The 14,944-nt window shown below is 49.3% G+C and overlaps 1 protein-coding gene and 1 long non-coding RNA gene across 5 annotated transcripts in view; both read right to left on the bottom strand.

Annotated features, from left to right (window-relative positions):
* ACTN1 (actinin alpha 1) overlaps positions 1-1,177 on the bottom strand; it is a 97,792-nt gene extending 96,615 nt beyond the window's left edge. For 2 of the 4 annotated variants that reach the window (XM_025295299.3, XM_025295302.3), the window contains exon 1: positions 746-1,177. In XM_025295299.3, coding sequence (XP_025151084.1) covers positions 746-850 — 105 coding nt within the window. In that variant the 5' untranslated portion in view covers positions 851-1,177. The remainder of the gene's footprint in view (positions 1-745) is intronic. The other 2 variants (XM_025295300.3, XM_025295301.3) reach the window with 1 other exon arrangement.
* A 4,183-nt stretch (positions 1,178-5,360) lies between these two features.
* LOC123327985 lies at positions 5,361-14,075 on the bottom strand. The gene is made up of 3 exons (XR_006542652.1): positions 14,015-14,075; positions 5,688-5,844; positions 5,361-5,503 (listed from the first exon to the last, which is right to left on the bottom strand). It is a non-coding gene; the product is annotated as an uncharacterized LOC123327985 (long non-coding RNA).
* Between the last annotated feature and the right edge of the window lie 869 nt (positions 14,076-14,944).

Raw genomic sequence — 14,944 nt, 5'->3', positions numbered from 1 at the left:
CAAATTCGCCATCTGCCAGGAATGAGCGGGGATCGGAGAGGCAGGACGCAGACGCAAGCTCATCTCGGTTTGCAGCTACCAAGCACCGAGTTAAGCAATAAAACGGTTTGCCGCCCTGACCCCGCCTCCACAGGGCCCGTTGGGGAGCCCGCTTTGGTCCCGGGTTCTCTCGGCCCTAACCCCACTCCGGCAGGTCCACATCCACACAGACCCGGAGGTGGGTGCCAATCCCGCCACGCCCGCTGCCTCCTCGGCCGGCGGACTGAGGCTGGGAGGACCCATGCAGCTTGTCCCCTTCAGGTACCAAGGCGACCCAGGAAGCGCGCTGCCACCGCACGCCATATGGAAAGGCGGTCAAGGGGCGGGGAAGGAAAGGGAAAATCGATCCGGAGCTAACTGCCACCGAGCCCGGGGCTCAGCCCCAGCCTCCGGAGCACCGCCCCCGCGCCTTGCCCTCGCGGGGCCGCGGCGACTACAGCCGGGCGGCCTGGGTAGCCCGCCCCAAGGCGACCTGCCCGCGGGCGGCCCCACCTCCCAGCGCTCAGCCTCGGCGTTCGCGGGCTCTGGGGCCGGGGCTCTCCCCCTTCCGCCCCGCGCCTGTAACCCAACACCCCACCTAGCTGCGGCCGCGCATCCCCCGCCCCCGCTCGTGCGCGCCTGGAACCGGTTCGCAGCCCAGAACCCCAGAGCCCCGCGAGCCGAGCTGCCCCGGGCGGGGCTGCGACGGGCCGGGGAGGTTGCTTACCTTTCTCTGCTGCTTCTCCCACGCTGGGTCCAGGAGCAGGTCTCGATCCCAGTCCTCTTCGGGCTGCATGTAGTCATTGGTTTGCTGGGAATCATAATGGTCCATGATGGATGGTGCGCGCGTGCTAGGGGCTGGATTTCTTCCTCCACCTTCTCTCCGGGCGGCGGCGGCTGCGGCTTGCTGCCCCGGCGTGGGGAGGGAGTCGGGACGATCTGAGCTGGGGCTGGGGCTGGGCTGGGCTGGGCTGGCGGGGCAGGGCTAGCTCCCCTGCGCCCGGTTCCGCCGCGGCGCTGCTGGCGAAGGCGGCTGCTGGGGGCGTCGGCGGCGGCGGCTGGAGCTCGCGGACTGCCTACCTAGCGCCGGCGCTCAGACCTAATCTCCACGCACACTGAGCGAGGCGGACACACTCGCGCTGCGGGCGCAGAGGCGGGCGGGGGCGAGGGGCAGGGGCAGAGCCCTCCGGAGGCTCTCCATTGGCCAGGCCGAGTTGCCCAAACTTCCCCCCTTTGCCTCTCATTGGGAATTCCTGGCATCCGTCAGCCGGGCCGCGGCGCATATAGGTGGACTGGGCGGCCCCCTCCCGGCGCACACGCCCCCGCCCACTCCCCGGGTTCCCACTCCCCCGCGCGGCTCATGTGACACCAGCTTAAGCTGAACGGGACCGAAGCCGGCGGACGCCTCCCCGAGCTCGGGGACCGAGCGGCCGCGCGCTCGGGAGCCCCAGGAGGAACCGCCGGGGCATTGGACACGCTCCCAGCCCGCAGGAAGGCCCAGTACTCCGTTGCTGCGGCGTCCTGCGCTCCCACGCGCTCCAAAGCCCACAACTGCCAGGGGCTGGAGGACCGACGCGAAGAAACCCGAAAAGCATTTCATTTTCTGTTTCCCAGGGTCCGGAGAGATCGGCACCCGGGGAAGGGGGGCGGGGAGTGCCAGAATGGAAAGGAATTTCCTGGGAATTTCCTGATTCCGCCCCCGGCCCCGCCCCGCGCGGCGCGACCCGGCGGACCCCTGCCCTGCTGGAGCCAGGTTTCTGACCAGCCATCAGCCTCCGAAGCCACACAGCTTTCCCGCCTCGCCGCGGGCTCCTTTGCTGCCCTCCCTTGGGCTCAGGGTCTAAGTCGCCCAGCTTCCCGGGTTCCGCTGAGGGTTCCCGCGGGCTGGCAGGGCCAAACTATCCTTATACACACCTGGGCAGCACCCTAATAGCTCTGAGCGATCTACCTACTCCACGGCCCCTCAATACACACCCCTGACCCGACGGAGAAACTGAATTTCCCAAAGATGAGCTTAAAACGGGGATTTATCGGGTTCTCAGAGCTCCACAAGCCAACCCGGTAACCCTATGCCTGACAAACAAAGCCTTATTGTTATTGGAGGAAGGAGGGCAAGAGCGAAGAAACACCTTTAAGTTCGTGGAGCCTGCCTGCTCTACGCCTGTCCTAGTAAGTGGCGGATCGCCCCAGTGGGCTCACACCCTGGTGGGCTCCTCTGAGAGCTCCGGGACTCAAGAACGGGAGCCAGAGGCCTCCAGTAGCGTCTGCACAGAGTAGTGCTTAATCCATGTATGCTCCTGAAGGATGGCTGGGTTTACTGTGAAAACAACCGTCAGTTCAGAGGTGACTGAAGGAGTAAGAAAGGGCCATGAATTAGGTTACCTGAAAGGCCAACAGATGGGAAAGTTGAAAAAAGTGCCTGTGACTCCCAGGAGAGCCAGCCGCTGCTGTCGTCAGCAGATACGGGGGATGTGTCACTGCCTGCACCATTAGTCCATCTCGCACATTTATACAAGTGTCACTGGTCAGCAGTGTGCCCTCTACAAGTCCCTGGCTGAGGAAGCACTGCTTCTGAGCCACGGAGACAGCAGATTTATAGACTATTTTATATCCACTTCTAAACTCTGGCTCTAAACCTGATATCGAGGGTAATGATGGTGCGGCAGCCATTCATTCTCTCAATAAATATTTGTGGAGCCGCATCCATGTGTCAGGGGATGTGCTAGATGTTATGTATAGACACTCCTTGCCTCTGGCAGTCCAGCAGAGACACACAGAAAAATATACTACAAGGAGATAGATACTTCCCCAGCCAGGGGACTGTAGCAGGGTAGGTAGAGAGGGTGGACTTTGAGCCCAGTGTAGGAAAGGAAGCTCCAGGTATCACTTTTTGGAGGAGGGGGAATTCAAGTGAGCCTTAAAGAACAAGAGCCAGCCAGCCAAAGAGGAGAGTGGGAGATTATTCCAGGCAGAAGGAGCAGTGTGAGCTGATACATGGGGGCAGGAAGCTGCATGGTATAAACGGAATGCTAGCTTTCAACATGGCCAGACTAGAAATTCAAGGCCAGGAGGGACCAGAGACAGGGCTGGAGAGGTGGACAGCAGCCAGGCAGTGAAGGCCTTCTCTGCCACATGCCTCTCTGAGGGGAGCAAGGCTGGTTGGAAGCTGTGACAACCAGTTGCAAAGGAGTTGGAGGGAACTTCCCTGGTGGTCCAGTGGTTAACACTCTGCACTTTCAATGCAGGGGACGTGGGTTCAGTCCTTAGGGAACTAAGATCCCACATGCTGTGTGGTGTGGCCAAAAATTAAATAAAATGAAATTAAAAAAAAAAAAAAAGGAGTTGGAATAATCCAGGTAGTGCTGGAACCAGAAGTGCTCTGTCCAGAGTCAGCTGTCCAGTAAGCAGGTGATGGCACAGCCCTGACTTGAGGGGAAACAGAATCTGAGAGTCATCTGCCTACGGATAGCATGGACACCATGAGGAACTCCAGGGAGAATGCCTCGGTGGAGCTAAGAGCGCCCAGAGGAGCAGGACTCAGAAAGGAACTGTAAAGAACAAGGACCCCTGGGGGAGACAGAGAGGAAATGGTCCGAAGAAGCGCAGGGAGCCTGGACAACATGGCGTTCTGAAAATCCAGAATGAAACATCAAAGTGAGGGGCATCAGCAACATCAGACGTGGCCGAAAGGCCTGGAAAGTAAGGCCTGAAAAGTTGTCTCTGAAATCAAGCAGTATGCATACTTTGGTTTCTGGATTTTTCACTAAGTTTAATGTCTGTGAGACTTGTTTATGTCGTGGCTTGTATCAGCAGTTGATTTTTGTTTGTTTGTTTTCTTCCTGTGCAGTATTCCATTGTATAAGTACATGCTAAGTAATTTACCTACTCTCCTGTCATTTGTATTGTTTACAGTTTGAAACTTGAATAAAACTGCTATAAACAGTTTTATATTTTTATGTGTGTTTTTGGTGAACACATTTCTCTTGGAAAAATAATTTCTCTTGGAGATATTACATATATATCACATCCAAGAGAAATTATACATATATACCTAGGAAGAGAATTATGTCATCCTATTGTAGAGATATGTTTCATTTTAGTGGATATTGCTAATTCTTCAAACAAACTAAGAATTTACTCTCCAAGCAGCAGAATGTGAGAATTTCAGTTGCTCCATGTTCTCCCACCACTCAGTGTTATTTTTTTAAATTTTAGTCATGAAGATTGGTGAGTAGTGGTCTGTTTTTATGGGTTTAATCTGTCATATACCTATTGACCATTTGAATCAATAACTCTCATTCCCACTGCCATTGATAATAGCAATTTATTTATATTTTTTAAAGATTTTGATGTGCATCATTTGTAAAGGCTTTATGGAATATGTTACAATATTGTTTCTGTTTTATGTTTTGGTTTTTTGGTTGCAAGGCATGTGGGATCTTAGCTCCCTGGCCCTGAATCGAACATACACCCCCTGCATTGGAAGGTGAAGTTTTAACCACTGGACTGCCAGGGAAGTCCCAGCAATTTATTTTTTAGCTGCTTGAGATAACAGATGATGACATGCATATTTTATTAATTTCCCCAAATTTAATTAATTAGTTCATTCAACAAATATTTATCAAGCAATTGCTCTATGAAGATATAAAAGCAAAGAAGAAAGATGTGGTCCTCTCTTAGAGGCAGTAGAAGATGCTTAGCAAATATTCCAGAAATGCTTGTTTGGGGAGACTGTTTGGCCCCTTGTGGGAGCTGTTTTGTTTTGCATTGGAGCAGGTCCATTATGACTTTTCAATAAAAATGTTTAAGAAAAGCAGCTCCTTTAAAAAGAAATAGGGACTTCCCATTGGTCCAGCAGATAAGACTCCATGTTCCCGATTCAGGGAACCCAGATTTGATCCCTGGCCAAGGAAATAGATTCCACAAGCTGCAATTAAGAATTCACATGCCACAACTGAAAAAAAAAAAAAAAAAATTCACATGCTGCAACAAAGATCAAAGAAGACCTAGCACAGCCAAATAAATAAATATTTTTTTAATAACGAAAAAGAAATAATCCCTGGGGTCACATCAGCAACCCAGTTAGAGTAAGGGAAGATCATGAAGGAAAATGGGAGGGTTCATCTGGAACAGCACTGATTCCTTTCTCCCCAGAGGCTCAGCCTTTCCAGCCCCTTTTCCGTCCTTTTGGATTTCTCTGGATGCGATGACAAAGGAACTGTGCTTGTGGGCAGAGGTCTTGCCATTCTATAGGCCAGTGGGTGTGAATCGAGACTGAAGGAGTCTCAGGTCAGTGGTCAGGAAAACACTCAGGTCCTTTCCACCAGTTGGGGCTTTCTCTCCCCAGCTCCTCGAGGAATGGAACTCCTGGCTCAGTACCAGCTCTGAGAGGCTAGTTTAGTCCATTACCAGCGCTGCAGGCAGCCCCACTCCAGCCAGTGATGAGTCACCCAGAAAGCCACAAGTGCTTTGTAGCTGAAAGAACCTTTGGAAAGAGGGAGGAATGGTATGTCTATGAGTTCTGGGAGTACTTACCAAGCCCCCACTTTGTGCCAGGCAGCACACTAAGAGACTCAAGAAGAGTCCTGGCATTCCCAAGCCTCTTGGTCTAGCTGGGACCAAACCATAGGCTTTCTCCCCTAAAATGCATCCATCCAACAGATAGTTACCAATAACACAGTCTTCGGATAAAAATGAACTGGATTGACATATGCCAGGAATGTAAAGAATGCAGAGTTCTAGCCGGGAGCCTGTCCTGCTGCCACAACCACTCCAGTGCTCCTTAGGCCCATCTTCTCCTGAGTCTGGAAATGACCACACAAGGCCCTGTGGGGAAACACGCAAGTAGGATCTGTAAGATTCTGGAAACCAAAAGCACCACGGATTTCACAATCCCAGAGATCTGGGGGTTTCCTTCACTGTGTCCTGAACCTCTGACTTACAGACTAAGGTTCCTTATGGGCTTCTCATAAGGAATGATTGTATTTGTAGAAGGCTAGAAGAGGGGAAATCACTCATCAGCAATTGAATGCATTAAGTCACTCTCCCCTGAGCTTCTACAGCACATCATTTGTAACTGAAAAGAGCCTTTTTTCTTTTTTGCTTTGCTTTGCTTTATTGTAGTCCTTTGCCCACATTTCATCTCCTACAGCCCTTATACAGTCTTACCCTTCTACTCCGCCCCCACCCCCAGCCTACCACAGCACCTAGAACACAAAAGATCCAACACAGTCTTTGTTGAATGAAAAATGACCTGAGTCAAATTTCATCTCTGGGCCTCCCTTTCCCCCTTCAACCTGTGGGAGGCTTTGCCATCATCATCCACAGAAGCATTTCGTCAGTCCTGGACCTCCCCCAGAAACCAGCGCTGGAGAAACTGACCAGGTCATCATCCTTCTCATCCCTGCAGGCAGCTCTCAGCCCTCAGGCCCAAGTCCTCAGCCACCCGCACCCAGTTCCTGGCCCTCCCACCACAGGCTCATCAGGGGAGGAAAGAAGATGATGGGCAGGGTCCCTCTTGCAGAATCTTTACTAAAAGACTGACCTGGAGCAGGCAGAAATGTTTCTTTGGTTCTCATGCTCTGCCCAGCTCTCAGGTTTTAGATCTTAGGTGATGGAACATCTAGCTGGTTTGGTGCCCTTGTTTTCACCTTTTTTTGCATATATCTCTCCCCCAAAGTCCAGGTGGTGGTGTTTTAGTTGCTAAGTCATGTCCGACCCTTGCAATACCATGGACTATAGCCCACCAGGCTCCTCTACTCTACCCATGGGATTCTCCAGGCAAGAATACCAGAGTGGGTTGCCATTTCCTTCTCCAGGGAATCTTCCCAACCCAGGAATCGAACCCAGGTCTCCTGCATTGCAGGTGGATTCTTTACCAACTGAGCTACATGGGAGCTACCCCAAAGTCCAGGGGTCAATCCAAATAGAAACCTCAGAAATCTCCTCAGAGAATCACCCTGAGGTCAGCTCCAATCAGGGGACAGTTGTGCCTGGTGGGTTCCCCAACCTGAGCCCTCTGAGGAGGGTGCGGGTCTCTCCCCAGCTGCCTCTAGTTCCCAGCAACTACCAGAGCGAAACACCCAAGTCACAACTGGGAAATTCCTGGTGACTAGTACCCTCCCACCCCCACCCCCTTGGGAGGGACAGGCAGACCCCAGGCTAGGGGAGTGAATTCCTCAGGGGTCTTATCAATCCCAGCTTGCCCCACTGGTCTTCCATAGAAGCTCATCCTTAGAAGCCTGCTCAGGTCACTCCGTGGAAATAATGGTATAGCTTTTGGGGAGCAGGTGTCCTTAACTGAGCACAGGATAACATCAGAGGAAGAGCCCCAGGGGTGGGGGTGGGGTGTCAAAAGACCTGAGCTCCTCAGTTTGCTGCTGCTGCTAAGTCACTTCAGTCGTTTCCGACTCTGTGCGACCCCAGAGACGGCAGCCCACCAGGCTCCTCCGTCCCTGGGATTCTCCAGGCAAGAACACTGAAGTGGGTTGCTATTTCCTTCTCCAAGCTCCTCAGTTTATTCGCCTGCAAACTGAGAGAGCTGGACTTTGCCAGATGGTCTTTAAGTGCTAAGAACATCCTTAGGCTCCTCCTTCAGATCTTCAATGACAAGAGGGTTTGAGCCTTGGGAAACAGTGTTTCACAATCTGAAATACAAAGTAAGTCCCTTTATAAAGGATACAAATTTTCACAAAGTTACTTAATTTTTGTTTTAATGGTCCTTAAATGTGCACAAATATAAAACTAGGCACAATCTTCTTAAGGTTTACCACCAAGATAAAATCAAAACAAGGTAACAGATTCTGTTTAACGGAAATGGCAAAACCAATAAGATTTAAACGAACCATTTTCATTTAAATGTGACTGTTGCTATTTGCTGAAATTAAACTGCGACTCCCAGCATGATGTAAGTTCTGACTGTGATAGAGCAGGTGTTTCTTTTGCTTTCAGGAGGCATGTATCGCCACAGTGCCAGAGGATGACTCAGTTCTACTAGTTTCTCTACTTGAACCACTGATCAGGGCATCATTTAACCTTCATTTGGTGGGAACACACTGTAATCCACTAAGTTCCCCTCTGCTGTTTTCTCATTAACACTCTGCAATTAACGTTTCCAAAAAATTCTTTTTAATCTTTTTGCCAACAGGAGCCATCTCTCGAGTTTCAATGTCCTTACCTCTAACAGAAGAAGAATCACCTTCATCCCACCTATTTCCCAGGATGGCTGTGAACATCCATTTGCTGTGCTTAATCACTCAGTCATGTCTGACTTTGCGACCCCATGGACTGTAGCCCACCAGGCTCTTCTGGACATGGGATTTTCCAGGCAAGTATACTGGAGTAGGTTACCATGCCCTCCTCCAGGGGATCTTCCCAACCCAGGGATCGAACCCAGGTCTCCCGCATTACAGACAAATTCTTTACCATCTGAGCCACAGGGGAAGCCCAAGAATCCCTGCTCCAGGGGAACTTCTCAACTCAGGAATCGAACCTGGGTCTCCTGCACTCCTGCATTGCAGGTGGATTCTTTACCAGCTGAGCTACCAGGGAACCCCATTCATTCATTTATCCAACTATTATGTACTGAGTACCCACTCTGGGCCAGATACTGTTCTAGACACAGAGGATATAGCAGGAACTAGAATGGACAATATCTCTGCCCTATGAAACTCACATTCCAAAGGGAGATACTAAGATAAATGAGGAAAATAATATGATATTATTCAGGGGAAAAAAATTAAGCAGGGAAGGGGAATAGAGAGTGTAGGGATCTGATACATGGGTTTTCCAACACTACCAGACAATTCTTCAACACCAGCTGGATGTCCTCCACATAATTTACCTCAATTCTGACACTACCTACCTGGAAACAGCATCGTATCCCACAGGTCAAGGCTCAATCCTACGTGACTTCGGATGCCAAACAAAAGTCTGGGTTGCCACCTGTGTTTCTGACACACTGGCTATGAATTCTGAGATTGTCACAACCCGCTCTGAGCTAGAGTGGCTCAGAGAAAACATTTTACTTACTAGATTACCAGTTTTGCCGTTTAGTCACTAGGTCATGTCTGACTCTGCGACCCTATGGATATAATTCAGGAATAACTAGATGGAAGAGGTGCATAGGGCAAGGTATGCAGGAACGGGTACAGAGTTTTTAAAGTCCTCTTTGGGGCACGTCGTTCTCCCCAAATCTCCATGTGTCCGCCAACCCAGAAGCCGTTCAGAAACACACCCCGACACCCTGTCCTTATTGGGATTTTGTGGAGGCTTCATTACACAGACATGATTGATTAGATCATTGGCCACTGGTGATTGATTCAACCTCCAACAGCTCCCACTTCCCTGAAGGTCACGGGAATGGGGCTGAAAGTTCCAACCCTGCAATAACATAGTTGGTTCCCCTGGCAACCAGCCCCCATCCTTAGGTGCTTTCCAAAAGCCATACAATTAACATAAACTCTAGTGTGGTTGAAAGGGGTTTGTTATGAATATAAAGACATCTTTATTGCTCTTACCACTTAGGAAATTTTGAGGGGTTTAGGAGCTCTGTGCCAAAAACAGGACAAAGAGCAAATATATATTTCTTATTATAAATCACAACATCACAGGGGAGACATAGAGGGCAGTTACTCTTTTAAATGGGGTGTTTGGGGAAGGAAACTGAGTAGGGAATATTTAAGACCTAAATAACATGAAAAAGGGAAAGCATTTGAGGAACAGCCAGGAGGCTGGCATGGAATAATGCGTGTGAGACACATGAGGAAAAGTACAGGGCAAGTGTGGGCATAATAGATATTCATTATTTCACTGCCCAGAAACCATTTCCTCTCCTGGCAACTGTACCTTGACTTTCCTCTAGGGAGATACCTCCTCTACAGCAGGCCCTGTTCTGCAGGTAGAGTTGACCACACCCCTAACCACCAAGGCTGAGCAACAAAGGGCCAATCAGAGCACAACGATTGGTTTGGGCTGGACATGAGAGCCAATCAGAATGCATGACTGTCAATGACCTGTTGCTGGCACTGCCAGGAGAGAGGCACACAGTCTTTTCCCCTGGAGATCCCAGCAGTGAGGATAACTGCATCCTGGAGCTTTCAGGAGCTACATGGAACCTAAGCGAAAAAGCCAGTGCAGAGGATGGCAGCTCTAAGGAGTGAAGAAAAACTGAGTCCTGGTGACATCTCTTGATTCCCTGTATGAAGTTGTACTACTTCCCGATTTCTCAGTTGTGTTTACTAATTAATTTCCTTTTTTTGGCTTGAGTTGGCCTATCGGATTATTTATTGATGCATAATAAAGAACTGCGAAACTGGATGAAAACAGTAAACATTAACTACCTCACAGTTTCTATAGGTCGAGGGTTGGGAGTGGTATAAGCTGAATGATTCTGGCTCAGGGTCTCTCACTGGATTTCAGTCTGGATGTTGGCAAAGACTGAAGGCCTGACTGGACTTTCACCCATGTGGCTGTTGGCAGGAGGCCTCAGTTCCTTGTCATTGAGCTCTCCATAGGCTGATTGCTTGTCCTTACAACATGGTAGCTGACTTCCTCCAGAATGAGTTACTCAAAAGAGCAAGTGAGAAGGGCTTTTTATTACCTCAATTCTGAACTGCACATTGTCACTTCCACTTATTCTCTTTGTTAGCAGTGAGTTACTAAGTCCGATCCAGTTAGAATCATTACTAAGTTACTGATTCCCTCCCACTCAAAGGGAGGGTATCAGTCTTTACCTCTTGGAAGGGAGGAGGACCACCAAAGAATTTGTGGACCTATTTTAAAACCACCACACCTAGTTTGAGTTTGGTTTTCTGTCCCTTACAACCAATAGGCTTCTGATAGACATTCAGGACTTAAACACTATTGTATTAGTGCTGTTGTAACACGGCTTGTGGCAAAACAAACCAACAAAAAACCAGTATCTAAGAAAGTGGCAGCTAAGCATATCTTTATAAATGCCAATTTGATCCTGTCCTACCTAGGCTCAAAAATCTCCAAAGGCCCTCATTGTCCTAAAGTCTAAATTTCTTTACATCAGGCATAAAGTCCACAAAAACCTGTCCCTGTGTCCTCACGCCCACAAACTCCCTGCCGCAGAATCTCCAGGCTGCTTGCTCTCTTTTGAATAAGCCATATTTCCATGTCTCTATGCCCTTGTCCATGCTGCTCTAAGTTCTTCCTGTAGAACTCTGCTCATCTCTCAAACCCAACTCAAACATCACCTCCTCTGTGAAGATTTCTTTGGCTTTATTCCGCAAAAGGATAGTATTACTTAAATGATGTCAGTGTTAGTCGCTCAGTCATTTACAACTCTTTGTGATCCCGTGGACTGTAGCCCACCAGGTTCCTCTGTCCATGGAGTTCTCCAGGCAAGTGTCAGGTGCTCCGTATTTGTTATATCCAGTTCTTAAATCCATAACCCTGAATGTATGTGCTGTTTCAATCTTCCCGTATTATGCATAAGAAGTTCAGTCACCTCCAGAGAGGTTAAGAAATGTGTTTATGGTCATCTAGCTGATAAGTAGTAGGACAGACATTGGTACACCCTGCTGCTGCTGCTGCTGCTCCTAAGTCTCTTCAGTCGTGTCCAACTCTGTGTGACCCCATAGACGGCAGCCCACCAGGCTCCCCCGTCCCTGGGATTCTCCAGGCAAGAACACGAGTTGGTTGCCATTTCCTTCTCCAATGCATGAAAGTGAAAAGTGAAAGTCAAGTCGCTCAGTGTCCGACTCTTAGCGATCCCATGGACTGCAGCCTACCAGGCTTCTCTGTCCATGGGATTTTCCAGGCAAGAGTACTGGAATGAGTTGCCATTGCCTTCTCCTGGTACACTCTAGTTAGTTAGTTATTCCTTCCCCTGCTCCTAAACCACCATGTTCATATACCCTGAGTACAGTAATAGGTGACTCTGGCTCTCCTGAGACACCATGAACTTCTTTGGGGTCATGGGTCCCTCATCTTGTACAGTGATCCTTCATGGAGCATTTCACTTTATGTGTTAGACACACTTATTAATGTTGTCCATTTTCCAGATAAGGAAAGAAAGCCTCAGAGGAATTAAATGATTAAGGTCTGACTCTAGGATTCATGCCCTTACAGATAACAGTGCATGAGGCAAAGCTTCTGGTGTGCATTCATCGGAGGGCATGACTGAAAACTGGCCAGCCCCCAGGCACCCCATCCCCCACCATCTCCAGCTAGGGCCTGGGAGGCTGCTGTTTACCTGCCTCTGGTTGAGCTGGGGTTGAAGGAGTCGGGGGCTTACAGACACGAAAAGTGGATATACTCCAACAGGAAGCCAAGGGCCAGATTCTGGTGCTGACTCAGCTTCCATCCAACCAAGTGACCTTGGGTGGGTCTTTCCACCCCATGGGGCCTCCTTTCCTAATGTCGTTTGAAGGGAAAGTGGTAAGATCCCAGCAAGCCATGCCAGGTGGGATTTGAGATGACCCCACACAGCAAGGGGCAGTCCAGACTCCTGTGGGGCCCAGGACTCCTCTACAACTGGCATGATGCTTGCTCTGGCTACCAAGGTGGGCCTCTGCCCTGGACTGAGTGAGTATCCACCGCCTGTGGGCCAGCCCAGCTTCTCAGGGCACCACTCAGAGTCCTCCATCTCATATAAGAAGCTGAGGTAAGCTTTCATCCCATATGCCTCACCTTAAATGTGTTCAAGTTAAATTCTAGCTGCCATTCTTGTCCTTGCCTAGGACCCCAGAGGAAATGAAGTCCATCTGGAGTTTCTCACAGGCTTCCGCCGCCTTGGCCAGCCAAACTGTGTTTGGATCAACAACAATTTCATCAATTTATTTCTGTCTCCAACCCTTACTAAATGCATTAGCTCAGCAGGAGCCCCAGGGTTGACCTTTGTGGCATCCATTGTTATGGCTATTATTAAAGACACAAACAAATAGGGATAACAATTCACAGTGAAATGGTTCTTTAGCCAGAGGGCTGGAGGACTCTGAAACCATGACCTCATGGCCCTCCTGGCACCTTCCCACCAGCCTTTTCTTCAAGTCTCTCTTCCACATTCTGTCTTCTGGGAAGCCCTTCTCCACATTCCCTCTCACTCTATTTTGGCTCTAGCTTAATACCATGTTCCCAGGTTCCAGTCTGGAGGAGAAGCCTCATCAAGGACACTATCCAGGACTCAAAGATCTTCCGGGCTCCCATTTGCCTCATCATCCCACATAAATCTCTTACTGACCTGTTTCTCTAGATGCTCGGAAGAAAGAAGAATTATTAATAGTGAATGTGTTGAAGTGTTTTCAAACTAAAAATAGAGACTTCCAACGTGGTCCAATGGTTAAGATTCCATACTTCCTCTGCAGGAAGCACAGGTTCAATCCCTGGTTGGGGAACTAAGATCGATCCCACAAGCCGCTCAAGGGTGAGTAGGTGGGGGGCAAATGAAGGATGGAAAAAGAACCTAGGGTGAATGTAATCTTGAAGCTAGTATATTCCTCCCTGTGGCTGTTGGTTCCCCCTGCTTCTGGCTGAAAGTGAAAGTCATTCAGACATGTCTATTTGAGACCCCATGGACCATACAGTCCATGGAAATCTCCAGGCCAGAATACTGGAGTGGGTAGCCTTTCCCTTCTCTAGAGGATCTTCCCAACCCAGGGATTGATCCCAGGTCTCCTGCATTGCAGGTGGATTCTTTACCAGCTAAGCCACAAGGGAAGCCCAAGAATACTGGAGTGGTTAGCCCATCCCTTCTCCAGGGGATCTTCCTGACCCAGGAATCAAACTGGGGTCTCCTTCATTGCATGTGGATTCTTTACCAACTGAGCTATCAGGGGCCCAAGGTAAAGTACAAGTTATCCTTAGAGAATTATTCATATAAATTTAGCTGTTGGGCACTGCTATTGATATCTTTATTTTCTTTCATTTCTTTTATTCTTCCTTCCTTTCTTTCTACCATCTGCAAGTCAGAATACATTCACTGTCACATCAAAACTACTCAGACTAGGCCAAAAAGAAGTTAACTTACCCTCCGCTGCTGCTGCTGCTGCTAAGTAGCTTCAGTCATGTCCGACTCTGTGCGACCCCATACACAGCAGCCCACCAGGCTCCCCCGTCCCTGGGATTCTCCAGGCAAGAACACTGGAGTGGGTTGCCATTTCCTTCTCCAATGCATGAAAGTGAAAAGTGAAAGTGAAGTCGCTCAGTCATGGCCGACTCTTCATGACCCCATGGACAGCAGCCTACCAGGCTCCTCCATCCATGGGATTTTCCAGGCAAGAGTACTGGAGTGGGGTGCCATTGCCTTCTCCGACCTACCCCCTAGATCTCTCCAAAATATTTTGGAAACTACAGCAGGTCAAAATGCATGAGCCAAACACCTTTCCCTGAATTATCTTGAAAATAAACCTGCAGGAGAATATTATCTGAAGTGAGAAAGGAAAGGGCAAAGTGGTAGGAAAAGAAATGAAGATTAGAGTCTCCAGGAAATACAGCCTTCTCTACAAAACCATGGTGTGGCTTGACAACCAAATGGAATAATGTGGGTTCTGAGATATTTTCAAGTGTTTAAAAAAAGAAGTGACTGCAGAATCAGGGAAGACCAGCATGTGTGTTTAACTCCCCCATAAATATCGATTTGCTCAACTCCCTGTGAAAGAACCAGAAAAAGAATCACAGCTCCGAGATTGAGGTACCTGCTGGCCCAGATGGGGAAGGGATTAGAGACAGAGCTGCCACCTGGACAAGGTAAGCTGCAGAAGGGAGAATGACACGGGGAGGAAGGGAGAAAAAGAAGTGAGCAGAACTAGAATGAGCCAGAAGAGAGCATGACATGGGGAGAAAGGGAGAAAGGAGGTGAGCAGAGCTAGTATGATCAAGATTCAGAGAGGGCTGGTGGTGGCCCTGACTCTCACACACGTTCTCCATCTGCAAAATGGGGATATTGGCAATATCTCTG

The sequence above is a fragment of the Bubalus bubalis genome, chromosome 11, assembly GCF_019923935.1.
Source record: "Bubalus bubalis isolate 160015118507 breed Murrah chromosome 11, NDDB_SH_1, whole genome shotgun sequence".
NCBI lineage: Eukaryota > Metazoa > Chordata > Mammalia > Artiodactyla > Bovidae > Bubalus > Bubalus bubalis.
The sequence above is the reverse complement of the archived record's forward strand: the minus strand, read 5'-3'. Positions and strand labels throughout refer to the sequence as shown.